At 44.9% G+C, this 27,576-nt stretch overlaps 1 protein-coding gene across 1 annotated transcript in view; it reads left to right on the top strand.

Annotated features, from left to right (window-relative positions):
- Pasi2 (Protein pasi2) overlaps nt 1-27,312 on the top strand; it is a 29,716-nt gene extending 2,404 nt beyond the window's left edge. Inside the window, exons 3-7 of the mRNA XM_077702641.1 lie at nt 1,106-1,200; nt 1,451-1,543; nt 5,776-5,838; nt 15,931-16,011; nt 24,113-27,312. Of these exons, the coding sequence (XP_077558767.1) occupies nt 1,106-1,200; nt 1,451-1,543; nt 5,776-5,838; nt 15,931-16,011; nt 24,113-24,262 (482 nt within the window). The 3' untranslated portion in view covers nt 24,263-27,312. The remainder of the gene's footprint in view (nt 1-1,105; nt 1,201-1,450; nt 1,544-5,775; nt 5,839-15,930; nt 16,012-24,112) is intronic.
- The last annotated feature ends 264 nt before the right edge of the window (nt 27,313-27,576 follow it).

The following is a 27,576-nucleotide window of genomic DNA, read 5'->3' as shown; positions in this document are numbered from 1 at the left end:
GCACTGGACAAGCAGAGTAGAATTGTGGGTCTGAAAATTAATATGCAGAAAACTAAAGTAATGCTCAGTAGCCTCGGGAGAGCATAGTGGTTTCAGATAGGTGGCAAGGCAGTCTAAGTGGTGAGCGAATATAGCTACCTAGGCCAAGTAGTGACCCCAGATCCCAACCATGAGGCAGAGACAATTGGAAGGATAGGAATGGGATGGAGTGCATTTGGCAGGCATTCTCAGATAATGAATGGCAGCCTACCATTGTCCCTGAAGAAGGAAGTGTACGACAGCTGCGTCTTACCGGTTCTCACTTACCGAGCAGAAACTTAAAGAAAGAAGGAAAGAGAGAGAGAAGGGGGGGGAGGACGCCTTTAATGACAGCTGAAGAGGACACCTTAGTGAGCAGTGGAACAGAAGATGATAGGTGCAACATTAAGGGATGAGAAGAGAGCGGGGTGGGTCAGGGAACAAATGCATGTTAAGGACATAGGGCAGGGCATTCAATGCGAAGGCAAGATAACCGTTGGTCATTAAGGGTAACAGAGTGGATCCCTAGAGAAGGCAAGCGTGGCAGGGGGCGGCAGAAAGTTAGATGGGCAGATGCGATCCAGAAGTTTGCTGGGATAAATTGGTCGTAGTTAGCGCAGGACCGGTATAATTGGAGATTAATGGGAGAGGCCTTTGCCCTGCAGTGGGCGTAGACTGGCTGATGATGATGATGATGACCATAACTTAACGATTTTAGGCTACAGGGCTTATGAGTACTGTATGAACAGTGTGTAGTTAAAGGTTAATGTTAGAGAGCAACGAGCGATGTGATCAGTGGCAGGCTAGGCTTTTTGCTTATACACATACCCAACCAGTTAGTGGTGCCCAACGTTTTGATAATTTTTGGGCTCGCCAAAAGCTTTGCTTGTTGCACAACTCCTTGTTCCGAAAGTGTTCCTTCACAGGTTGCGTGCCACTGTTGGTCTGTGTTGGATGGTACATTATAGAGCATTTAGCCTTCACTGAACTTATCTTAACCAATGCTGTGTTTGTGCGGCTCCTGTTTTGTGGTGTGTTTATGCAATACTCCATCTGCCTTTCATGTGTCAATATGTTCTTTTTGCAGTTCGGAACTTGCTTATTACCGTCTCGGTGATATCATTCGTGATAAGCTCTGTACTGCTGACGACCTCTTTCATCATGGTTATGGCTTTAAGAAAGGTAAGACTTTTATTTGAGCGTGAGTGCCCCTTCATGATGATATTGCTTTGAGGCTTTACACTTCTGAAGTAAAATTACTCTGGCATTTGGACGCCATGTATGCTAAATGTATGAACTGAACAGCCCAACAAATCCTGGAAAAAAAAATAACGTCACATTTGAGAAAAATGTTGCTTGGAATTAAGAAATACAAATTAAGAAGGTTGTCAATTGAACTACAACTGAGCTGTACCTTGGTTTTTGTTCGCAGGAAAAAGAGGCAAAGTTTCGTCCTTGGCTGTTCACGATGTTCACCTTCACGGCATGGAGATTTTTCGCCATCATCTTTCGCTCAATTTGCAATGTAAGTCGCTTTTTTTTTTTTTACGATGACAAGCATGCAAGCACTGTTTCATGGCTTCAATGGCAATAGTAACGTGACCTGGAATACTGGGAGAGCTTGGTTATTCACCGCATAATGTTGGTAAAACTGCTTCCAGCTTTGGCAACGTAGTTGCCTGAATGACGCCTGGGGGACAGCACAAAAGTTCCTGTGCGAACTTCAGGGGTTGCGTAACGTGCCGTGCTGTGCAGGGTTCATTGTAAGGTGTGCGGGCTGGTAGTAAGTCATTTCATCGGCAAGCATAGTGTTACTGAGAGCAACTAACTTTGTGCCTGTGCACCAGAAGCATTGGGCATAAAGGGGCTTTCAGATGCCATGGCTTGGGTTCCTGGTGAGTAAAATGCACAGTTGGTGACAACACGTGGGCTGCCATAGGGATGTATGGTTTTTCGGAACGGGGGTTCACTGTTGTAGGCGACGGTGTATGTCGCCTACGGCATGGATTCCCCGCAGTCATGAACCTTGTACATGTGAGAGGTCTACAGGGATGCAAAGAGATGGAATGCTGGTTCAGCATGACTATTAGAAGGTCATGACGTTGTTGCTGTGTGCCTCCTACACAGTTGTTTTGGGGGACTTCGAAATTTATTTGAAAAATTACTCCCACCTCCCCTCGCGGGAACCCCTGTGTAGATGCCACACATAGGGTGTTCCATTGTTGTTTCCGTTAGGTTGATTCTCCCATCGCGTGAAATGTGCCGTGAACCTTCTCCGCGGCTATGACGCAACGTGGCGCAGCTATGACGCAACACAATCCAACACAATCCACTTTAATCCAAATCCAAGCCAAGCCAATCCAATCCAATGCCCCTCGCGAGAGAGTGTTCGCTATCGGAGAGGAGAGGGGGTGAGCGGCGGAGAGCGCAGCTCGCGCGGTGAGGAGAATGGGGAAGGGGTGTGGACGGACAACAACAACGCCGTATGGAGGGACAAGGCGAGTGAATGAGATGCCGTCGCATCTAAAATGCTTTTAGAGATTTTCAAAGGGAAGTTTTATTTCAGAAACAACTCTGGACAATCGCTGCACTTCTGCATGTCCTGCTTTTAATTGGTTCATGTAGAGGGTAAGGTTCCTTTTATAGCTATGGGAGCTGTATAATGTTATTCATATTTTATACATTTTGAAGTTGTTGAAAATCCTTGTTGGCCTTGGGCCATTAAACAACAATCATCATCATCATCGAAGTTGTTGAAAATATTAGAAAGCAAGAGGAGGACACTACTTGCAGCTGCCTCTTGCTATCACCATCACTGTAAAGGCCCAATCACATGGGTGTGTAATGACAATGTGCTTGTGCATCGATTTAGCCTGGCGTAAGCGACGTAGAGGTGGGTACTCTGGTGTATGACAAATGTTACGGCGAAGTCTGTACAAGCCAGACATCTGTGCACTCTGTCTTCACAAACTATGCGCTGAAACCAGCTCCGCCTGCCCATCATAGTGGACGATCAGCCGGCCTACAGAGTAGGCTGGGAAAATGGGGCACAGGGTATTTCCCATGCGTTTCTTCACAGGTTTGAAATGGGTTATGGTATAGAAATTAAAGGCCCTGCTTATGCTGTTCTTCATTCGGATGCAATTTAGTGGTCAGAATTGGTGAAGGTAAGCTTTAGTTGCAGTAGGTCCAACAATTTAGGCCTAAGACGTGCGGCAGCCGGTGTGGTTATGGCCTCTGCCGTGGAGTTCCTTACCCTGACTGGGGTAGTGTGCGGCAGTGTGTGCACCTGTGTGCGCTTATGTCGATGCGTGAAAACGTTGTTACTGTGTGCCCATGTTAACATCGCCGTTCCGTTCCACCATTAAAGCGATCGTCCACTTCCCGGGACCTGCAATTCAGAATTTCAATGGAAATACTTAAGCACTCCTCACAGCGATTGATTTGGGGTAAAGCGGAGCCAAACGCCTCTAACTCTCGTAACATTCGCATTTGTGCCAAAAAAAAAGTGTTTCAATATATGTTGTCATGAAGACAGATGGGACACAGCTAAAATGAAAAAGTTTGTTCAAGTAAACTTGTGATTAAAGAATAAACTTGTGGTTGAAAAATAAGCATGGGAGTAAAAGGTGGAAAGGAAGCCATTGGGAAAAATTGAAATGCGCGGTAACACTCGTCAAATTGAATGCTGCACTGCTTGGCCAGGTGTCTTTTAAACAGAAACGCTTTTTATAACGGCCACAAAATTTTGGTTACAAACGGTGATAAAGTGGATCGGCCAGGTGAATTCCACATGAGTGGCACTGTATAGGAAGCATGCGTACTGACGCTGAATACACAATAATGCTGTAAAGCCTGTCACTGATACTGGAAACAAAACATAAACACACTTTTGTTATAATATACTGTGGTTCCCTGACCTAAGTGTTTAAGGAGAATGCTTTTCATGGTGCCAGGTCCTGAAAAGGAAAAAAGTGGTACAACACACCTAGGTGGCTGTGAAGTAAAGCGAAACAGCTTTCACGAAAAAATCCCGGGCCATCTCCATTAACGTGAAACCTGGTGAGGGGCAAAGCATGCAGTGTATTAATGTATTCTTGCGCCTTGGCGTTTTTGCCAACGGAGATGAAACCGTTAGGGGGTAGAGGTATACAGCTTTGCTGTAAAAGTCTCTTGTCTTTGAAGCCTGAAGCTCTCTAGCGTGAGGCCTAGAGTGTCCCAGTGTTTTTTTAGTAGGCGTTATGAAGCATTTCAGCGCGAGGCGTAAACGAGTGCCCCGGTGTTTTTTAAGTACGCGTAAGTTCTAGTGCGAGGCGTAAACGAGTTTCCCGGTGTTGGAGATTTCGGCGCACGTTAAAGATCCCCAGGTGCTTAAAATTAATCCGGAGCCCTCCACTATGGCCCACCTCATCGCCTGCGTTGTGTCTGTGCATTAAACCCTGCAAACAGTCAGTCGAGTTTACCAAAGTCTTAGTACCATGACTACATGAGATGAAGGATGATTATGACGACAACGACGACAGGAGGCGCCAACAGCCCCAGACCCTAAGAGGCTTCGCCCCTAAAACTTTGCTGTATAGAGCAATTCATCTTGCACTCTGGGTCAAACCTCACACCACCGCCATCCCAGTGCACAGGCTCTTCTCTACTGACAGAGTTACCTGGGATGCTAACGACTAACAGGGCAGGGAAATAAATACAGAACTAACTTTGAGTAAACAGTAACAACCATGGGGCCCAGTTCCTGAGTATTGTTGTTTTGTGTTCCTCCCGGCTGTGGCAGCTGTTTATCTTATGGATGGATACACACAGACGTGCGCAAAAAGAGAACCTGCCCCATGTTAAAGATTAGGACAAACTTTTAATGTCAACAAGATTAAGGGAAAAAACTTGTCAAGAGCATAATCTGGTGGTGCCTGTTGTTGTTTTTGACAGATTGTGAATAATTTTTGCAACGAAAAATATTGCTTAGTCGTATCACATGTAGGGTGTATGCACTGGCCACTCGTCCGCACAGCGGCGCTGCGTGGTGGCACTGATGCCATTTGTTGCCCGCTCGCGGGTTATTTAGACCTGTATGGTCTTTGTTAGTGTCACTAGATAAGACAAGCCCACTCTCGGTGGGCTTGCCGCTTGCGCTGGGCTAGCATCACTAGATATATGTGCAGAGTATCGGCACTCTTTTGTCCTATTGTTCCGTGCCGCCACCAGGATCATTGGTCAGTTCGCATCATGTGACATTTGTTTACACTGCGACTGTTCATGGACACCGCCATTTTGTTGTTTGTGCATTTTTGTTCTGTGATAGCCTTACCTGCCCTGCCTGCTCTGTGCTGTGTGTGACGACATGGTTCCGGACGCGAATCAAAGATACAGCGCTTTGTAGCATTTCAGCTGCAGAAGTGTGTCCGAAGATGCCGTTTTGCTGTGTTTTCAGCAGTGTTGTTTACAAATGTCCTCGTCAAAATTAGCGATGAAGCCGCAGAAGCAGCAATCTGGAAACACTGATAAACATTAAAATGGCCGCCGTTTCTCACTTGCGCACTCAGTGACGGTACTCTGTATCTAATCTAGTGACACTAGTTTTTTGTCTTGTGGCTGTCTTTCACTCCTCACGTTCATGTGCTCTTGCCCACTCGGAGCCTTCAGTACAAGAGCAGGATATGTGAATATATGAGCCCAATTGCTGCGTCTTTTAAGCAGCATTCAATTATAATGTTTTCTGGCAAACACTTCAACACTTTCTTTGCCCTGCAGGATCTCTACTACTCCTACCACCAGGCTGTCCTCATTATCTGGATCATCCTCATTGCTGTCAATGTAAGTATTGGGTCAACTGAAAGGGATGCGTGCTATGGAATTCAGTGTTTCATTTCTCACGCGCGCGCGCGCACACGCACGCACGCACACACACACACACAAACACACAAACAAACAAACAAACAAACAAACAAAATAAAAAGGTACTGACTGGATTAGCTCACCTGAACATACACTTGGTCATCCGAATGCCTCCGTACACAAAAGTAGCGCTGTTTGCTAACTTTTTTTGGGTGTTCAGTTCTGCTGATTCAGCGTGAAGTTCTCCTGTGCTTTAAGCAGGCATTGCAGTTCTCTGTGCTTCAGAAGCATAGAACTCATTTACAAGAAGCCCAGAAACATGACTTTAGCAATTCTTTTTAAGAAGTCTTTTGAATATCAAAAGTAAATCTTGATTTAAAATCCGCTATATTGTCTGCGTGAATACTGGTCATTATGTCTGTAAAAAGGCCGGGCAAATCCAAAAGGTATGGGAGGTCGCCAGTTGTTTCAGGGGGTGTTACTTCCTCCTATGTTATTTCAACCTCTCTCTCTACAATTGCCGACCCCCTTGTAAGATGCAGGTCTCATCTCTAGGAAAGGTAGTGACCACACTTTCCTGCCGCTAGGTGCACCACTCATCAACTTGACGTTCTGTCACAACTTCCTTTCTGTTGGAAAGCTTCATCGCTTTTATTGCTGCCTTCAGCCTACTTTTTCTCCGAGGCCAACTTGAGTGGCTAACGCCTGCTGACCTTCTTCAACAGCTCCTTGCACAGTCTGTTTTGTACTTATGTACACGGCCCAGTTTACCTATCTTTCTTTCTGTAGTGCTTGCTTGAAGACAAAAGTGTTTCTGAAGATGAGTGGTTTTCCTCGCCAAACTTCCTTCTTGTTTGACGGCGCCCCCTGTGGTACTAACTCTGGTATTTCTATTACGTCAGGACACTTTCCAAGACCAAACATGTCAATGTGTGTACGGTCAGCCTTGACTCTCATTCCTGAAGGGTGTGCCACTTCATCCAATTAGTGATGTTCTCCTTTTCTTTTTTTTGCCACTGACTGGAAGTCTTCAAAGTACCGCATTTTTGATCCCACGTGGTCATCCCCTGCTGCTTCGCAATAGAACTGGGGTGAAGTGTGGCTGTCGTCCACAAATCCGTGAAACCCGATGCTTTACAGGAATTTGCGTTGGCCTGTTGTGTAGCCACGACATTTCTAGGTGTTCTCGGGTTGCAGCTGTCACTGAGCGAAGCATATGTCGGAACGGTCCATTTCTGCAGACTTAACGTATCCACAACAAGCTGTTTGATGCGTTGTGGGGACTTGTCTGGAACGACATTGGTACTGTCGGGTCCGCTGTCCTCGTCTCAACTGGGATGGAACTTGTTCAGCTTGCCAAGCACTCCCTGTGGCTCAACAGTGTCTTTCAAGGACACGCACGAAGTGTCGCTGTTTTTTTTTTTTACATTCTCTTCAGCGTTGCCAGATGGGGAAATACGGCGCCAGATTTTGGAAATCTGGTGAAATTTTGGGGTTGCTGGTGTTGAGGTGCCGGTACAGCTACACCACACAATGTCTGGTGAAAAGTGGTGAAAACATTGTGTGGCTGCTTCAAACTATGGTTTCCTTTCCCTGAATAGAAGCTTCTTGTGCTCCTAAACACCAAGAGCCCCTTACATTATTGGGCTGCATGCATATTCTAGTGTCCTGGATAAGTATTTTGGGTTTCACAACTGCTAGAAAGTAAAGAAAACTCCAATGTGGTGTTCTGTATTTCAAACAAACCACAGCGAATGGCCTTTTTGGTAATATTTCATGCAGGACCCACAACTAGCACTGTCTCTCTAATAAATTTCTCACTTATTTGTGGCAGCTACAAAAGCTTTGTATGGCATGTTGATTGTCCAATAACCATCCAAGTGTTAAATGCTCACATACAGTCGAACCCCGCTACAACGAACGCCGCTTCAACGAAATTTCCGCTTCAACGAAACATTTCCAATTCCCCGTCAGCTAGCCATAGAAGTCAATGCAACGAAGTCCTCGCCACAACGAACCATTGTCAGGCTTGCTTTCGCTTCAACGAAATTTTCGATGATTTGGGCTGGGTTTGAACAATTATTTTACAATAAAATAAGCATAGCGCCAGCTATCTGTAACTTTTTATACATTCAGGACGCTTAGTTTCACCGAAAATGCGCGTTGCGACCATACCGCCACCCAAAACAAAACAAAAAATAACTCATAGGCGCACGCCATTGCTTGATGGTGATAACGATGTGGCTGGCCGTCTTTACACGAGGCGCAGGCCCGCTTCGCCAAGGCTATGGACCATACCAAGGCGGAGCCCCAGAGCTACAGCCAATCCGTATCCAGTTGAAATTGCATGAATGTGCTCCGCTGCTGGCGCGGTGCCGTCATGTATGCGTTGTGAGCAGCTGTCCTTGCCGTTTTCCTTCTACCATTCTTCGTAGCCAAGAGTGAAAATCATGTTTGCGCGTTTGGTCTTGAAGCCTAGTCATCCTATCTTAGTCGCGAGCGCGCGGTCATGTTAAATGCAAGCGCGCGCGTCTTGCCTGCCAAGGTCAGTAGCTGCCGTGCCCTGTCAGAGGATAAGATAACGGCACTGCTCCTGCCACAAGCGAGAGGGGGGCTTCCCACGGCCTAGCAGCTATCTGCAAGTAATCAGCTCGGTGGACACGCCTTGTTGTACAGCGATACGTTTTGCGCCTGCATATCTTCACCCCCCTCCGTAACGCGTTCTTTGGGTGGTGAAAAAAACAGATAACCATTGGTATGTTTGTTATCCGAATAAACATGAGTTATTGCGCGTCACTCCTTTTTCTAAACATTGTATTATGCTGCCAATGTTGCGGAAACGCACGGGGCTATTTTTCTGGCCTTTCCGTGGTGTGTTGGGGCAGATTTCGCCTCAACGAATTTTCGCTTCAACGAAATTTTTCGCACGTCCCGTCAATTTCGTTGTAGCGGGATTCGACTGTATTCTTGAAATAAGTATACGTTGTACGAGATATTGTTAGAATATAAACATAGGCGAAAAGCGCAGCGACTGTCTGTGCGAGCATGCCCAATAAAAACAAAGTAATTGCTCTGTAAACAGGCATTGCAACAGATAGGAATAAGAAGTTTTATTTCACTTCTCTCAAACCTATTTTGCTAATTTAATGGCAGAGGTAATCAAGTCACCACTTGCATGTTTTAATCGTAGAGATAATCATCACCCCCTCTGTGATGGGATGGTCTGCTATAATCAACAAAAACATCTTCAAGGCTACATTTTGGCGAACCGCATGTGCAGAAATCGATGCAGGAGCAGGAATTACGTTATATCAAGTGTATTTTAGTGCTGGTGAAATTTTGACGAGGGGCTGGTGTTGAAGAGTCTTTTCAATCTGGCAACGCTGATCCTCTTGTCTCCGATTCCCCGGCGTTCATTTCAGACACTGTTGCATTGCTAGGAGCAGTATATGTTTTTAGTCTTGTTTTTGGCATTTACCAAGGTCTCTGGCTCGAAAGAGGATCCTTTGTGCGATTTTTTGTCAAGTAGTCATGAACTTGGTGCCCCAGTTGTCGCATTTGTAGGAGCTTGCGGGTGATGGAACTGGCTGTACAGCAATGGTGCTTACATTCACACCGAGATCACCTCTTTCATCATGGGTTAGTCATGCATTCTGGACACGTAAGCCTGGCGTAAAGCTGGGTCTTTGGAAGATGTTTTACAGTTCATGCTTTGGAGAGAGAGAGCATTGTTCATGATATCCCTATCAACCCAGCTTCAATACTCACTGAAGCTGTCCTTGAGAGCGTACGAATTGGTGGAAATTCATGGGCACTTTCTTTTTCCGCTACCTGTGAAACTTTGGTGGTGGCATTAGTCTGATGCTCAAACTTCTTGTTTTAGATGTCATTTACCTAGAGCACATTTTTTCGGAGTGGAACAGTTAGACAAGCGGCTGCCTTGTTGTCCATGTTGTTGGATGGTGGCTCGTGTAAGTGAATTGTGACTGACGTAGCTTTTTTGCTTTGAAAACGATTCCGACTCGGACTATATCATGTGCAGCACTTCAACAGGGGTATGGCGAGATAACACCGTGGGCATCTTGCCCACCTGTGACTTCGTAGGTGCATCCAAGACTGAACAATAGGGCCATAATAGCTGGTCGATGGGCACGTCTAAGTCAGAAGAAAGGCGTTCTTGCAGCCATGATCGCATGTGGCATTCAAACAGGCTCAAGTGCACCATAGCTTTGGGGAGTGATGGATCATGATTCTGCTGCCACAAAGTTTGGTCTCAGAAAGGGCACGCTGTGTCTAGTAGATGATGTGGTGGGTCCGGAAGTGTTGCCTGGTTGTTTTGGCTGCTTCCAGTGCCTCCCCGAGCATTTTGGTGCGAGTGAGAATTGGAAGTTCACTGCCAATGGACAGTGCCATTAATAGGAAGTCTCAGTGTTGCTGGACTGGCAGTGTCACTGGTGCTGATGGAAAGGGAAGCAGCCACAGTTTACCGGTCATTGGCACATTTTCTTGTTTGAACAAGACAACTTTGTGGACTACTGGGACTTTCAGGATGTTTTAAAAACGTGCATCCCAAGCAATGACTTTTGAGCGGATTTCGGCCAAGGTTTTGATGACTTGGCCGTGGTTTGAAATTCAGTTCATATTTAACTGCCTTAAGACTGCCTGGAAACCACTGTTGATACAATGGAACCTCGCCAATACGTCCCCCGGACTTACGACAACCCGCTTCTTACGACAGATCACCGCGGTCCCGGCAAACTCCCCATAGAAACAATGCATTAAAGACCCCGATGATGTGACGCTCGGGAGCACGCGGTCCTCTTCATACAACGGACCCTGCTGCGGATAAACCGGTGTTTTTCCCATATTTCACTCCGCTTCGCCGCTCGTTCCGACCCTGTTTATTATAAAACCATCTCTTGACGCTGCTTGATGCGTAAAGGTCTGCAGGCGGACCAGACCACTTGCTGAACAGACGCAAGCAAGCAGGTGGGTACTCGTGAGCGGGAGTTAACCTGCGACAACCCCACACGATAACAGTACGCGAAGGTGCCAATCGCGAGAAGTCGAACTTGAAGTGGCTGGCGGACTGTGAATTTGAAGTTTCCGTGGAGCCACCGACGAACGTGAAAACACATACAACGCAACCCCACGGCGATGAACGAACAGCCGCTTTCCCCGCCCACTCGATCCAAGTTTCTTAGTTTCACGACGCTCTCTGTCTCAAATCACGCTCGTCCACTGCAAGGGTGGAGACGCGTACCAGTTGGCACCGCCATTTTGGGTCACTCGCTGGCCGCCACAGCAAGTCACTGTAGCAACTGTAGTAAGACCGCGGTATAATTTTTGCCGCTACACGGTTTATTTGGAAAGTTTAAATCATCTTATCTATTTCGCGTGGCTGGGTCTTGTGGGAAAAGAAAACAGCTATGTATTGGGCACTCTGACCCAATAGCAACGAATGTCGTTTTTTTTTTTCTTTTTCCATCTCCGCCTCGTACTATCGTTCGTTTCGCATGGCTTTGGCAGTTTCACACTCGCCTTTTCTCCTCTCAGTATGCTCGACCACGTTCAAATCCTGCAATGGGGCCGACAATGCTTTATTTCTTTTTTTTTTGTGCCTGGAAGCACTGTGTAACCTATCGCCCTTTCCTCTGTTGGTAAGCAGAACTCGTAGGCCGGCAGGCTCACTCACGAGTGCACTCACACACCCCCCACTCGCCACTCATGAGTGAGCCTCACCATCGTTTTGAACTGGCGAGTTCGAGTGCGAGCGAGTTGGAGCCCCACGTGCGGTGAGCCTTGCTCACCACTCACAAGTGCACTCGGGCTACTCACTCCATTTGCAGGGCTTACCATGGTGAGCGCCACTATTGGCTGTTGGCTATTCGTCACAGGAGCCACTCGCTGCGATGGTTGTTAATGGTGGGATTGCTTTTAGCTTCGGAAATAAGTCGTCACTGAGCTCCTGCTATGGGGAACCCTAGGGTTAATTCTCTGGTGGTGTGTTGATTTAGGAATATGATTTGGATGGCCTTCTGACACCGTGATGCACTAATACTGTTCGGTTTAATAACTCATGGAGGGTCTGCTGCGCACACTCGCATGCGAAAGGAGACGACGAGTGGTGAGCGCGAGCGCGAGTGAGTGCAAGCGGTGACCGCGAATGGTGAGAACGAGTGCAAGTGAGTGCAAGTGGTGGAGGGCGCGTAGTGACCATGAGTGCGACTGGTGAGGGCGGCTGGTGAGCGTGAGTGTGAGTGAGTGCGTGAGGGAAAAATATATTTTTCTGAAGTAAAAGCGGAGGCACCAACCAAAAGGAACTGTTAAAAACTTTAAAAAACAACAAACAAGACGTTTCGGCTTCGCTGCGGAAGCCTTGTTCACAATCAGATTGTGAACAAGGCTTCTGAGCGAAGCTAAAACGTCTTGTTTGTTGTTTTTTAAAGTTCTTTAAAGTTTTTAACAGTTTCTTTTGGTCGGTGTCTCCGTTTTTACTTCAACATGTCTCCCAACCAGACGGGCTTTCGTCAAACCCTCGACTTCAATATATTTTTCTGTGTGAGTGTGAATGAGGGCCGCCCAGTTTTGCCGAGGTATGGGGGAACTCAACCATGGGTTCTCTGGAATTCTGCTAGTGCATGCCAGCGATTCATGCTGCCACTTTCTTCACATTCTTCTCTGCAACTGCATGGCGCTGTCCTAAATGGCCAGCTTCTAGCAGTGATATGGTTGGTGTGACAACACAGAGGCCCAGAAAACGGGTACTGGATTTTGAAGAATGCAGGAGAAGTGGTGGGGGGGAGAATTTTTTTCACTGGGCCTTGTTACGACGTTGCCATCCCACCACTGGCATCAGTTGTTATGTTTGGGAAGGCGTCCCCGAACCGGACTCCGTCGCCTTTGTTATGTGTGTGGTAGGGTGGTGGGGAGCGGCTAGGAAAGGTTGCTGCCTTGGTGGTGACGACAAGAAGCGGAGGGAAAACTTAGCTAGTTTATTGTATGGCGAGAGATGCGCCGAAGCAATACAGGAACTATTCGCCCCGAGCGCGAACAGAGTCGGCCCCTGGCGGCGGCGGGACGAACCGCTCCTAGTGTGGATGGTGCTCTCGCGTCGTCTGCTTTTTCACGTTGCGTGCGGCGCAAGACGCGTGCTGCACACGACAAAACAACCAATATGTGTGCTCGTTTGGCAGTAAGCAATGACATAGTTACCTCTGCTTGCGCATTTCCTCTAGAAACGCAATAATCAGCGGCCGTTGTGGGTTAATGCGCTGGTTTAATTCCACGAAACATTTTCGCCGTGGTCACCGCTTGAGTGTGAACATTGCTTCCACACATTGCACTTTTCCTATTGTTGAGTGCAGTCGTCTGCCGTTTCGGGAACGTCGAAGGGTGCTTTTTGAAGGTGGCGTGGTGATTATTTAAAGCATAAAAGTTTAGTACGCGAAACGGGTAAGAAGCGACAAGACCTGCGTACGCGTGCAAATTCCACACCCTTGTAAAACTGCGCTGTGTCCTTATAGAAAGAAGAAACAAACAAAAACATTTACACTGCACACGACCCCTGAGCTATCGCCCATACATTACCGGACACGTATTTTACTCCAGCAAGCGCCTGTGTGATCGTGTCCTTCCCGTATATTTCTAAAATAAATACCATTTTTGGACAGTCGTTGTTTATACTCAGGAGGAGGAATAAACATTTATTCAACTGTGTTGAGTTGCTAATTTTACGTATTATTTAAAATACGTTTCTATGGATGCGCAAGAGTATTTAGGGGGGATTTTTCGGTAAAATTAAGCAGTTGTGAGTTTGCGTCTGATCATGTGGCATTTCGTGTGTCATTTTCATATATTTCAAATCCGACATGAATCACCTTGTCCAGAAACGTGTCTCACTCAGCATAACCAAATGCCTAATATGGTCACGTCTTAACCTCTTAAGGTGGACCTAAGTTTAAAGAAAGAGGAGAAAACGCGTAATATAATGCACGTTGTTGCCCACATGTGTGAGGGGCGTGTGTGCCTTCACTCGCTGATTTTTTTTTTAATTTTTTCCCACAATGCTTGCTTATATACATTTTTGAAAAAGGCGAGCCACAATTCCTGGACAATCTCGGATCAAAGGGGGGTTAATTAATTTTGAAAATACGTGTTAAAGTACTGCTTTTTCACCGCTACAGAACACAACGCCTAGTGTAGTTTCGATTGTAAGTAATACTGATAACCATAGTTTGGCTTTTCGCGTTACGTGCGTTCTGTTCTCTCTGCTCTTGCACCGTTGGCAGGACCTCCCCCCTCTTCACGAAAAAAAAAAAAAGGAAATGCACAGAATTTCAATTTTTAACCAATCCTCAAGAAATAAAAGACAAAGGCGATATTCAGTTTACAAAACAAAGTAGTTACCGGGAACCCGTTGCGCTGATTCGCAACGAGAAATAAAAAGGAAATGTTTTACTACATCTGCAACAGCGCAACTTCATTTATTGCCATCTTTAGGGTTCGTAAGCGACCTTATATGCAAGAATGCAAACACATCTCAGTGTTGCAGGCACCTGTTAGATTTTAAAAGGAACGCAATTGGTCAACAGAGCAGCCGTAACAGAAAATTTGTGCTCACTGTGAGGTCCCAGAAGCTTGGTTTGCACACTGTAAACCTGCTTGTCACTTTGCTAAAACCTAGCTAAACATGAGATGTTGATTGTACTGCGTGCGTTGACAATTCAATTCGCAAGTTCACTTGCGACGAAAGCCGTAAATAAGTGATCCGAAACCGTTATTCATCAAACCTTCCTTCAGAGTCGCTAAAATTTCATTTAAAAGACCCGTTAGAGCGGTTACATTTATATCTCTGCGCTGATCAAAATTCAGTAATTTTATGTTGCCTTTTGAACACACAAAAAATATCGTAAGCTCTTAGAAAGAATTTCGGGGCAGTTAAGTAGTGTTACCATTTCAGGGCATCCCACAAATGCAAGAATGCGTCATGCTACCAGTGAAAGCGATTGAGATTGCCGTTGTAAACTGAATTTCAAAGATCGAGGCTTCCTGATTTGTTTCTATTTATGCTGTTATTGAAGGCTCAAAGCCATAGTCGGGAAAGATCGAGCTTGCTACGAGCCACAGCGTACAAGTTCATTGTCACAATTACGGCCATTCTGAGATTCCCGATGAGCCATCGCTTTTTTTGGCGTAGTAATAAAAACTGACTGCCGCTTCCATGCTATACATTGAACGTTGAGGAACCGAACTACAGCATACCACTCTTGTTTGCACCTTTCGTGCGCTCATACTGCGAGAAAAAAGCACGAAGCGCGCCCACAGTGTGCATTCCTACGGGCCGCTTTGCGGAGCATCCACACTAGCAGCGCGACGGTGTCGCCACCTACATGTCGAGTTCGCGGCGAATACCCTTCCAGGCGAGCTTACAGTACAGGACTCTAGCAGAATGGCAGCATGGATTCGTTGCTCCAAAACAAATGAATTTTGCTGTAGGAGGCACCCCGTATTTATGCCCGATGTGCTAACAGTCAAACATTTCTTTTAGTGCTTTCTGTACGCCACCCGCAAATAGTACAAACGCACACAACACTCTTTCCAGAGTTTGTAAGGGGCCGGCAGCAGTGGCGCTCGCTGAGTCTGAGAGAGACAGGAGAGGAGATCCCGGCTGCGGCGTCTGCCCTGCCGGGTCAAGTTTCAATTTGAAGTGTTGGCTTTCACTCCAATGGGTTGACTCACCACCAACGAAATGCCCACACGCCAGGCACACGTTGTGGCAGGCTCTGCCACAAAGCATGGGAGCATTGCATGAAGCTTGCAATACGCACAAACAGAATAGCGGTGCGCTGAATCGTAACAGTCTGTAGTCAGTTGATATACATGAGTCAATGTAGGTGGCTCAGATATACCGTAGCCACCTATTCTAAGGATTGGACTCGCATGTTCACTGTGTTTTGAAAGTGTTTCACATGTATGAAGAAAATTGTGTCAAATTCTTCTGGTTTTGTTTTTGTTATTGAAATAAAATGAGGGTTCCAACACTTTGCTTCTTTTGTCTTTCTATTTCAGGTATTTGCCTGGCTTGTTGTGTACTCCAACTACCAAGAACTAACTGACATCACAAGGCTTGAAGACATGGCCAAACTCAAGGTGAGAACAGGAAAACTTCGCAGGTTGCTAAAATGACTCAAGCCAGTTGATTGTGCTTAGGTGTATGCCTTCACTAGTTACACTAAATACGGGCCATCAATAATGATAGTTTCAGGAGTGCATTGACATGTGCAACTTTATTAATTTGTATTTACACAACTGTGTGTAAATTATTATTGTTAATTGATGTTTAGAAAGGATTTTGATCTCTTATTATAGACTCAGAGATCTATTCCATGTGCTTCATAAAAGACTGAAGAAAGCTCCTCTGAGTGAGACAACCAGTACAAACCAGTGATGACCCTTCCGTGGCAGTTAATTATGGGTCATTCTGGATTTCAAGGTTATAAACTTAACAAGGGTAACCGAAAAAAAAAACAACAGCAAAATTTTCATATTAATTTAATGAAATGCTTTTACTACAGCATTAGTTCCAATAGTAGCATAAGGTCAGTCAACTTTTTCACAGTTGAAATGCAGGTGTGATCAAGGTGACGAAATGGTTGAAACATATGTCGCTGGTTTCTTTTGTGTATCTGCCTATTGCACCAGGCATGTGCTATGAATATTTAAATAACGCAGAAAGTTGTCTGTGCTCAAGCAATCATCTGTGGCAGGCTTCACAGTCCCACGGTTGGAATATGTGGGCTGCTCTAGAACTCGTAACTCAAATCCTCATTGATTAATGTTAGCATTTTTTTTTGTTGCAGTGTTTTGTTGTTTTGGTTGTTTTCAATCTGTGGTACATTAGTCAAAAAGTAGCCTTGCTTTTTCTTTCTTCTTTTGGTGAGTGCTCATGGAAATTTTATGCTAGTCATAGCTGAAGCACCTGGTGCACAAATATGTGTGGTGAAATCTTGAGCGATCCACAGGCTTGCTTTCCCCTTTTTCTTTGTGCATTATAGAATACTAACAATTATGATGGCCCTTCATTGACCTACTTTGAGTTCCATGTAATATCTGTTACCTGTTAAACCATTACGGGATGGGGGCTAGCCCTCTGTTACTGGCCCAAGTCTCGTTTCCTCATACAAGACTTTAGGCTACTCACTTTGGTTCAGGGTCAGGTACATTTCCAACTTGCTGATTCGCATACCTCGACACCTCTTTGTTGACTCCTTCTTTGTCTCCATTTATTGACACGTGGGAAGGGTTTGTTTCGGGGAAAGTGCCATATGAGCTCTCCTCTTAAGTGCAGAGCACTTTAGGAGCTTGCCTTGTCATGGCAGCTCGCTCGCTGGATCGAAGTAGAGCACCACAGCGTATCGTTGTAGCGGAGCCCCATCGTAGCGGCATCCCACAGAGGCTTCGAAAACCTAGCAGTTTATGTAGTCATAACCATTTGAAACTCGTGAACCGCTGGCACTTGTCATACATCTCCCCTTTGTTTAGTGCGAAAAAAGCTGCAGGTACATTTGAGGCAAAATATACGTAATTAACTGGCAGCACCCGCGTTCATTTGGTTAGGAATGCTCGTTCGGTTGGTTTTTAAAATAGTAAGTGAAAGAAAGTGGCAGTGCAACGCTGGCATGTGTGGGAGGAAAAGCAAGCACAAAACGAACAGAACTCCCGCTGGCGCAGTTTCAGGCAGGGGGCACGTGAGCACTGTGAAGGCGGAAAATTTGAATAACGGTGGATAACGGCGCTACAGCCCATTATGGCGAATCACTGCTCTGCACTTCTGACAGCTTTCACATGGAGTGGAACAGCTTTAATAGTTTGAAAGTGCCTCTTGAGATTTTAGATGCTCCTGTCCACCCTGCACAATGAAGAAAGAGACAGGCATAAAAAATCAGCAGAACATCTGTTGTTTTCTTATTACCAGGGTTATTTCTTAGCAGTTTGCTACTGACTGGGTACGGTGCATCAAACTGTTTTCATGGAATAGTGGGGGTTGCACCAAGATGCATGCATCACACATCACAAATGGGAAGGGCCCCACATATCTTTTGCATGTGCTGGTCAAATTATCAGGCGATTTTGCGCTTTTGAAATGAGGCATTAGAGCGTATAGCAGCCTTTAGCGAGGCCACTTTTAAAGTACTTTCAAGAGGACTACCATTAAAGATTTCCTCATTTGTTTTGTCACAGAAAAGAGGCGTGTAAAGAGATTCCCACATATTAAATTGCATGCTTCTTTAAATGTGTCATTCTTCTCGTGTCATGTAGTTGACGAGAGAGTCCTTGTGCCAGTCCCTGCCACCTTAATTATATGATACGTATCAGCATCTAAAACTATGGGTCTGGGGCCGGCATCACAGAAAGCGGTAACCAACCATCATTGGGTCCTAGTGGCCTGGTCATTTTAAAATGGCTTTCAAGTGTGAATGCGCTTGGCAAAAGCATGTCTGAGAACTTGCTAATGGTAAAATAAAACCTTCACAGATTGAACTGCATTGGTTGGGGCCTCCACATCACACTTACGTACCACAAGAATGAAACACTTTATGTTGGCTGGCGTCAATGAATGTTCAGTGCAGCAATTGCAACGTGCAACGGCACAATTGCCGTGCAACAGCTCCCTCACAACCCCCAAAATTCATTACTATTTTTCTGTTGCCAAGCCATGCTAACAACACAACCTGGCATTCTAACATTGCCTTTTTATCTTTCAATACTGAAGTGTCCTAGTTGACGTCTAACTTCACGCCTTGTTCTGTCAATTTCTGCTGCTTTTGGAACAGCGCTTACGGTGGGAAGGACTATGTATTCTGAAAGTATTATAGTGGTGGCAGTGTTTATGCTCCACTTTTTCTTCATTCACTTGAAACTTTGAATCAGGAAGCTTAAAACAGGACTGAACCGTTCAAAAGCTATAGAAGGGGAGAACAAAGTGGTCCTTGCGGACTGTGCAGCTTTGTTGCACTTAATAAAGGGCTCACAACCAAAGTCCATGCTATTCAACTAATGTCAGTTTTCAGAGCCTCGTGTCGTTCGTGTGTGCTTTTTGCACCGATTGGCTGTGGCAAGGATAGTTTGCATTCTGAGATAGGTTCCTGCTTGTTCACTGGAAATCACCAGTAATGGATGCAAAACCAAGTTTAGACGTTGAAAATGAGCGCCAAACAAGGTGCCAAGCAGACTGAATTTGTTTGCTAAAAGTAATTTGCACATACTAATTCATTACAGGCTTCATTATAATGGCTGATAACTTATTGCAAGCATTGTGCATCACATTGTCAAGTTTTTTCTGCATATAGTGAAGCACCTCTGCCATTTCCCTTTTTGTTGGTCCCCCGCCCCCCCCTTTTTTTTCTCAATTCCGAAAGTTAAGCTTTGTTGCAGGGTGCAAATAAGTGAGAATTTTCACTTTTGGCTGTAAAAACAGGGGGAAGTTTAAAAGGAATGTGAGTGTGTGCATGCACATGCATGCATGCTTCAGTTCAGCAGTTAACTCTTTCGGGACCGCCGGAAAAAGTGATGAAAAAGGGAGGTCTCGGTACAAATTTTTTATTACATAAAGCAAAGGCACCATCCTGCCTTAGCATACATCAAAATGCAGATAATTATATGTTCTTTGACATAGAATACCAAGTTTTACTTCAACACTGACGACGGAACCATGAAAAAATCTGAAAGTAAGAACTTCGTAAAAAAACTAAAGAAAAAGATGGAAAAAAACGCAAATATAAAAACATTAAAAAAGAATAAAATTATTTCAGGATATACAAAATCCAACACAATGCTTTGTTTCTTTATCGCGAAAGTTTGATGCGGCTAGGTGTAACTGGTTTTTTGTTTTGTGTGTGATCTCTTTGGCACTAAGGCCTTGGCTATGTCGTTGCCCAGGTACGCGCCTGGCTCTCGTCTCGGCGAAAACTTGATCTGTTTCTGCGCTCGTGGCAGGAGATCACCACCATAGGTAGTTAACACCCTAGCGAACAAATATAAACCAGCCAGAACATATTTCGAGCGCACAAACCTACTCCAGAGCCAATTGAAACTGAAACCAAACCCACCTTTGAGCGCGATTTGATGTTCCAGGCTGATCGACACCCGAAACCTCACTCGAGCTAAAATCCGATCTCTAAAGCCACATTCCGACTCTTCAATGCCACTCTCATCGTTAAAATCAACAGTAGAAGGCGAAGATATGCGAGACAAGACGAGGCGGATTTCTTATCGTGCTCGCGCGAGTATGACGCCATGTTTGTTTACATTCGAAACCACTGCCCATCAGAATAAAAAATCTGATGCGTTGCCGCCTGGCGATAAAAAAAAGAAACTTCGCAGAACAGAAAACTCCAGTTTTCAAACTATCTCCTAGATGTCGCTAGGTGTTCCATCGAGCTAAAATTTGTATTCTGCAGCCTCGCGAAACCATCGATCATATGTGATCGATGGCCTATGGAGCAGTCCCGAAAGAGTTAATGCAATACTTTAGCAATTAATGAGCTACAGCCTTGCCAGAAGTTTAGATAATGTCATCATAATGGTTGTTGTATTCATGTACACATTGTCCTGTCAACTCAGCTCCAAGCATAGTTGACATTTGGTCAGGGTTTAGTGGATGTGATTTTTGATGTGTGCAGAAGTTACAGGTACACAGTGGCGGTGGCTCTTGCAACTAGATTCCACTGAAAGCAGGCAGCGAGTATATTCAGGGCAACATTCATCCCACGTGACCTCGTGTCATGTCAGTGGATGGTAAAATACAAGATTGGAGGTAGTCATTAAGAATACACTTAATTTTACGGCACTGACAGCGCAAATTGCAGCAGAGAAAGATTGTCACGTTCTTCAGCAGTGCATTGCAGGCCGGCATGTTGATGTGAGCAATTTCAGGAAACAGAGATCACAGATAAGAACAGAGAGTTAAGTGGACAATACAAATTACTGAATAGTGTCATGGTATGCAACAGGGAGCCATCCATTTCACTGCTTTGTGGTCAGTGGTGTGCACTCACAAACACGACACACTTCCACCATGTTTTAGCCTGCTTTGTTAGTGCCATTTTCTGCAGGTAGCTTTTTCTTAGTTTAGATGCATTTTATAAATTCTTGCCAGTGTACATCCTTTTTTATCCCATTGATTTGATAGCGTTCACAGGGTATAGAAGATTGTCATATGCAAATTCTCTAATGCTTTCTGTAAAGGAAGGACAATACAGTGCATGAAAGGCAGGGAGGTTAACCAGGTTACAGTCCGGTTGGCTACCCTACGCATGGCCCCGGCCGCGGTGGCCACTTTTCTGATGGATGCGAAAAGCAAGAACGCCCATGTGTACGAGATTTCAGCGCACGTTAAAGGCCCCCACGTGGTCGAAATTAATCCGGAACCCTCCACTACGGCGCGCATCATCGCCTGCGCTGCGTCGGCGCGTTACACCCTACAATCAACCTACGCATGGGAAGTGTGGAAGGAGGGATTTAAAGAGAAAGAAAGGGTATTGAAAAGACAGGGAATAGAGCTTGAGGAGCAAGAAAAGAAAAATTAAAGATAACTACAAAAACAAAACAATATTCGACAATAAAGCCTAAACTGAAACGGTAAACTAACCAAATGACAAATGAACAATGATACACAGTGTCTCTGCAATCGTTCAGACAAAAGTAGTCTTTGTAAGCCAATGCTGTCATTTTGTTTCTCCTGTTCTTGTGCCTTTCATGCTGCACCATAATTTCACTTTGGGGCAGGGCAAAAAGAGGAAAATGGAGAGAGGGGTGAAAGTTATGCAACTGCATTATTAGTACTCTGTCAGCAACAGTACGGCACGAAGTACACATCTATAGCAGAGTGCAGTGTCACTTTGGTGATTCTTTACTGTAGATTGTGCCCAGGATATCAAATTGTGAAGCAAGCACACACTTTCTGGGAGCCCACACACTCTTTGAGAGCAGCAAATATCATTGCCATGTTTTCTTGGTGCCTGTATTCTTTTTTTTTTCCATATATATATAGTGTAGGCTATCTGCAGCATGTTTCCAAATTTTGCAGTGTCCAAGCTCCAAATACCAGAAAATTTAAATTGATGTTCGTAGTGAAAGCCACACAGAAGTTGCGCTTTAAAGGGACCCTGTAGCACTCTGAGCAGTGCAAGTAAACCTGCGCAACGTTTAGATTACACTGCCAGGAATACCTGAGCCAAATATTACACGTGCACGTAAAGCAGTGAGCGTGCAAATCGCTGTGAAAGACGCAGAAAAACCAACTGCGCTCTCTTCAGTTCTCCTCATTATGCACCCCTGATGTGGCCTAAACGGCGTCACTGAGGCCGTGGCTGCCTATTGGCTTTCACTGGTGAGCTTCGCGGCTAATTTCTCGCATTTCCTGTGACGATCTGCCGTTGTCGGCGCTGTGTACCAAGCTATTCTTGGCCTGAACCTGTACGCACAATTTTTACGTTTCTTTTATGTTTTGAGTGCACGTGAAGTTTGAGTGACGAACTGAATCCAGATCACATGACAACAAACGTTTATTGCTTCAAAAACGCCCTACCAGCCTGAGCGCGATGTTGCGAGCAGGCAGCCGTGCCTGCTTTTTTGGGGCTCCAAACCGGAAATAGACCCCTCCACGTTTTGGAGAAAAGGGGAAAACTATCCCGGCCTGTCATATATTGAAGGTTGCCAGAGAAGACGCCGCGAGCCGCCCCCCTCTCCGGGAGAGAGCGCGCAGCTTTCGTCGCGTTGTCCGCGGTCGAGTTGAGAGAGAACAATTATGCGCGATTTCTCATCGCGCATAGTTTCGCTGATAGTGAATGGATTTTCATAATTCTTGCGGGAGGGGATTGCTGGGGCAATAGACTTTACCTTAAAAGGCATTCCGAGTAGTCGATGGTAAGTGTTGCAGGGTCCCTTTAAGGGGAACTCACCTGTTAACACTTACCACTTCATGACCCACGGGTTTAAAAACCGTCGTGCGCCGCCAGTAGGAAAAGTTTTGCAGATCCATGGAAATGCTCCTAACAGCCTAGTTTACTTATTTTGGGAAATATGTCACTGCTGCGCTGAAATAAAGAAACAAACCTCTTGCTTGCAAGACAGCTAGTGCCATCTAGTGAAAGCTGGGTAAACCAAAATGTGAGTCTTGTTTAATTTTTATTTCAGTAAAGAAATGATGTATTTCTAAAAGAACTTAACTAGGCCGTTAGGAACACTTTCATGTATCTGTAAAACTTTTTGTATCGGTACCCGATGCTTTTTGAGCGCGTGGGTCATGAATTTGCAAGTCTCATGGGATTGTGTTCAGGTGGGTCCACCTTAATGGAAGCTGTGGGGGAAATGGTGGTGCAATCGTAGCCGTACAATCACTGCGTGGTATTTGGGCATCAAGTGGGGCACTGTGCCAAGGTGCCTGCAATATAGATAGCATTGCAACGGCAGGGTAATTACAAGCAAACCAGGTATATCTAGCGGGCATGTAATGTGGTTAACAATAATCCTATTAGTTCGTGCCAACGTCATGTGATGGCATCTCTGTGCAGGCTGCCCAAAACAGACGGAGGGTTGCGACAGCTGGCTCACGTTAGAGAGCAGGGTTTAGACGGGTGTTTTTGCAAACACCTTGCAACTCTCACTGATGTCTTATCCTCTTACATTTCTCGCTTGCTGCAAAGAACATTTTTGGGGGGGTTGTGCTGTAATCTGAAAGTTCACATTGTTCGCTGCCGCTCCTACATTGGCGCCATTGCCTTTCAAATGTAATTGGTTGTTCCTCAATAAGTACGGGGAAGCTGCCAGTTCAGGCACATGGGAATGCAATCTCCCTCACTCTTGGTGTGACCACCAGGAGGCATTTGGCGCAATAGGAAAACAAAAAAAAAGAATAGGTTTCTGGAGTGGTGACTGGAAGTGCTTTCATCCATTGTATTACCCTCAATTTCACTTGGTTTTTTGCTTCACTAAAATGTTTCCTGGCAAAGAGGCCTAACAGCACATATTGTTGAATGTTTCTCAAGGGCTTGTTTAAAATCTCAAAGCTGTTTGCACATGCCGTGCAGGTTGCTGGGCTAGGGCCTCAATTTCTGGCCCCCAAATGAGGCACTTATTGCACATGTATCACCATCGTTTTCGAAATAAGTTCGTTACCAACCATAGGTAAAGTGTGCTTGAAAGAATCTTAACTTGCTTTTTAATAAATCAACTTGGTTTCGCCTTTCAGCTCGGTACTCTCAGCAGCTTGAATGCATCGCGGTCGGTTTCCCACCATTCCATCGACTCCATGAAGAACTCCCACAGCATGACACCGCACAACATCAGCTTCCAATCCACGACCAGCGCCAAGGGTTCGCTGTCAACGGCCTCAGCCTGAGTGTAACCCTTCGCTACCTTTTTATTCGACACTGCCCTGGGTTGCGAACCCAGCAGTAGAAAATTGACGTGATCCCACAGCAACTCGATTCGGAAGCTGGAGCGAGACGGAAATGTGTTGTTCGGTAACACCATACAAAATAAGGCTGCTGGATTCGCCCGAGTTCAGCTATGTTGCAAGCTTCGAAAGCCCCATCAGAGTGGCTCTGGACTCAATGGAGCAACTGATGGGGAAGAAGTGCTGCTGCTGTTGCTCTTTTCAGCTTGAAGATTTTATGAGTTTAAAGTATCTCCCGGTTGACTGAGACAGTTAGAAACTTTAGAAGCGTTGAAAAAGAAAAAAAGATGGAATAGCTAGACTGCTGAAAATGCCCAGTGAAGCAGGCATTTGGTGGTGCATGCTAATGAATTTGCTAGGTTGCAATTACATGTGCAAATGTGGCAGGTCCTTTTGCCTTCACATCCTGCTACTCTTCATCATGTTGAGGTTGCTGGCTTCTCTTGATTGCTTTGCTAAAGTTATCAAATGGAGCTCTAGTAGGCTGCACTAATGGTGTAGTCTGGTGTGAACTGACTGTGTAGGATCGTACTGCTTTGTCTCGAATTGGAGTGAAGTTCTACGCATGACGCCAATTTTGGAATCCAGGCAAATGCAATCCTTCTGGCATTAATGAAAGCTGTTTCGTTTTGTGTGGCTGATATTATATACTGTGGCTGATATTGTTGCTGTGTGGCATTGCATATTATATACACTGTAATCATCAAGCACAGTTTTTATTCTTGATAGTGTTTTACGTTTTTATCTTCTTCCCACATACAAGAACATGACAACCATCTGGATTAATTGCGTTTGGCACATGGAGCTTGCCTGTTTCAGCATAGTAAATCTAGTGTAATTGTTTGGGTATTTCCAAATGTTCTTGCACAACAGCACCCAAAATGTTAGTTTTTAAGCCATTTTATGAACTCATGGAGGACTAACCTGATTTACCTGAGGAAAAACCAGTGCTTCAACCCAGTGCATATGATGATTTTTTAAAACTGTAAAGACAGCCATTAATGCATTGTACAGAGCATAGTACTGTCAGATGATGCTGCAGTTTTTTTTTCAGCTGTTTCCATTACAAAACCAGATTATACATTTTAGTAAGGCTTTACTGTATGAGGTACGTGACAGATAAGTTACGGAATCTGTTTCAGTTTGTGAACAAGTGACTTAGTATTTGTTAAAGTCTAGCTTATACAATGTGTTGCTGATGTTCTGTGCAATCATAGCATTATTGTATGCTCTGGTGTGACTCTTGGCAGCATGCACACTTTTTATTACGTTGCTCGGAATCACTCTTTCATTTAGCACAATTTCACACTGACTGTGGGGCTTCAGCCTTTCAGTGATGCACTTTTAACGCATGTATCAGTGTGCTTACTGGGTGTTTTTCGAAAATGGGCACGGTGCCATTGTACCAGCCTTTGGTAATGAATAGCACAGGTGCGTGCAAGCCACCTTGCAGTAACGCAGTCATGAGTTTTACATTTTTGCAACTACATTCGTGAAAAGGGTTTCTGATGTCGCCCTTCCCAAATTGGCTGCCCCAGTGCAACGTGCTGGGTGTTTGCCTGCACTTTGGGCACTTGCAAGGCTTGCTTGCACGTTCCCTGAAAGGAGGGAGGCATTGAGCCCTTTAGAGCTGCTATTTTATGAGAAGTTGCAAATGGTGGAGCTATCCAGTAGGCCAACTGATTTTCACATTTTTGCTGTTACACGTTTTTTAATGAAAAAGAAAAAAGAAAAATTTCACGTGGTTTTTATCTGTAGTGCAGCTTTGGAATAAAGTTTGCCATCTATATACATATTGTATATATAGCATATATACATACGTTGAGATTTTTCTTTTTTCTTTTAATTAAGCAGAGACCATCACTTGCAACCAGTGTACAGAAATAACGGGGCTAGCGAGACAGCTTGTCACCCAGAAGGAATCTCATTTACCCACGAGTGTAAAGTGCCTGAAGTGAAGCAAGCTTGAATTTTTAGGATGCCTCATATAAATCTGAGGGCAGGTGTACTTTTCATACGCAAGTGCAATTTGCACAAAATGGGGTGCAAAGAAATGGGGCAGAAGGAACACCCGTGTTATACTTTGTTGTGTGTAAACACGTTTGTGCCTTATGCTCTCTTTCTTCGCTTATGTAATGGTGCTCTTAGAGCAAGCTAGAATCTCTCAGTGGCAGGGAAACAGTATCCTATTCAACTGTTTTCGTGAGCAACCCTATAAAATGATTCTAGGTTGTGAAAATTGTACTGAGGAGGTAATAATCATGTTTTATTCTGGAAGACATTTCCAGAAAATATTTTTAGGAATGATTTCACTGTGGCAATGGTATGGTGTCATTGCATTTCAGGTTACTTTTATTTGGCTCTGCCGGTGCATCCTTGCTTTCATTTGGTTGTACTATTTGCCGCCTGCCGTTGAAACAATGGAACTCTCACCCATTCAAGAAAGTTTAATCATCATCCTCATTTTCAAATAATGTGTTCAGCTGTACTGCAAAGTTAGATATGAGGATTTTCAGAAAGCAGTGTTGACATTTATTCGCCAAATGCCTATGGAAGCAGCCATATCATTCTGAAGCGTTGGGACCACAAGTTCATGTTTTAAACACCATACTCTTGACTTTTTATATGGAGTTGAATGCTGCTTCTCTTTTTACATCAGAGCTATACACCTAAACTCCATCGTGCACGCTCTAACAGAGCTGCCCACCAGAAAATACATTCCATCCAGTTGTGCAGTATATATAAATGGGCTGGAAGTTTCTGTAAGGCAGCATACTTGCTTTTAATTGTTGGAAGTGTCGTGAAGAGATGTGCGCAATCTAACGGAGCTGCCCACCTGCAACTACATTCCGTCCAGCTTGGAAGTTTGTATAAATGTGCTGAAACCTTCTGTAAGGTAGCACAATTGCTTTTATTGTTGACACTTCACGAAGAAATGTGGTATTTTTTACATGCTCACTTTGCCGTGAAATAAATACAAAATTCCTCCATTGCGTGTGCTGTGCTTTGAGCTCTTTCACTTGTGCATGTGTTTGATATTTTGGATAAATGCAGCCTCTATTTTGGAAGAGTCAATTAAACTCTGAAAAATATTCACAAGTGAAATTTTGTGGCTCACAATTTAAAGACAGTAGGTGGAACGAAATAAAAAAAATTCCCGCGCCTTCCCGCGAGGGGAACACGAGTAAATGCAGAGCATTGGGGCCTCAGTACTGATTGAAGGCAGTGTTGCTTCCATCGCTTCTTCCGTGATGCTG

Source organism: Haemaphysalis longicornis, unplaced genomic scaffold, assembly GCF_048455015.1.
Source record: "Haemaphysalis longicornis isolate Haplotype H1 unplaced genomic scaffold, Haemaphysalis longicornis Haplotype H1 scaffold_3, whole genome shotgun sequence".
Lineage (NCBI taxonomy): Eukaryota > Metazoa > Arthropoda > Arachnida > Ixodida > Ixodidae > Haemaphysalis > Haemaphysalis longicornis.
This window is presented reverse-complemented; position numbering and strand designations above follow the sequence as displayed.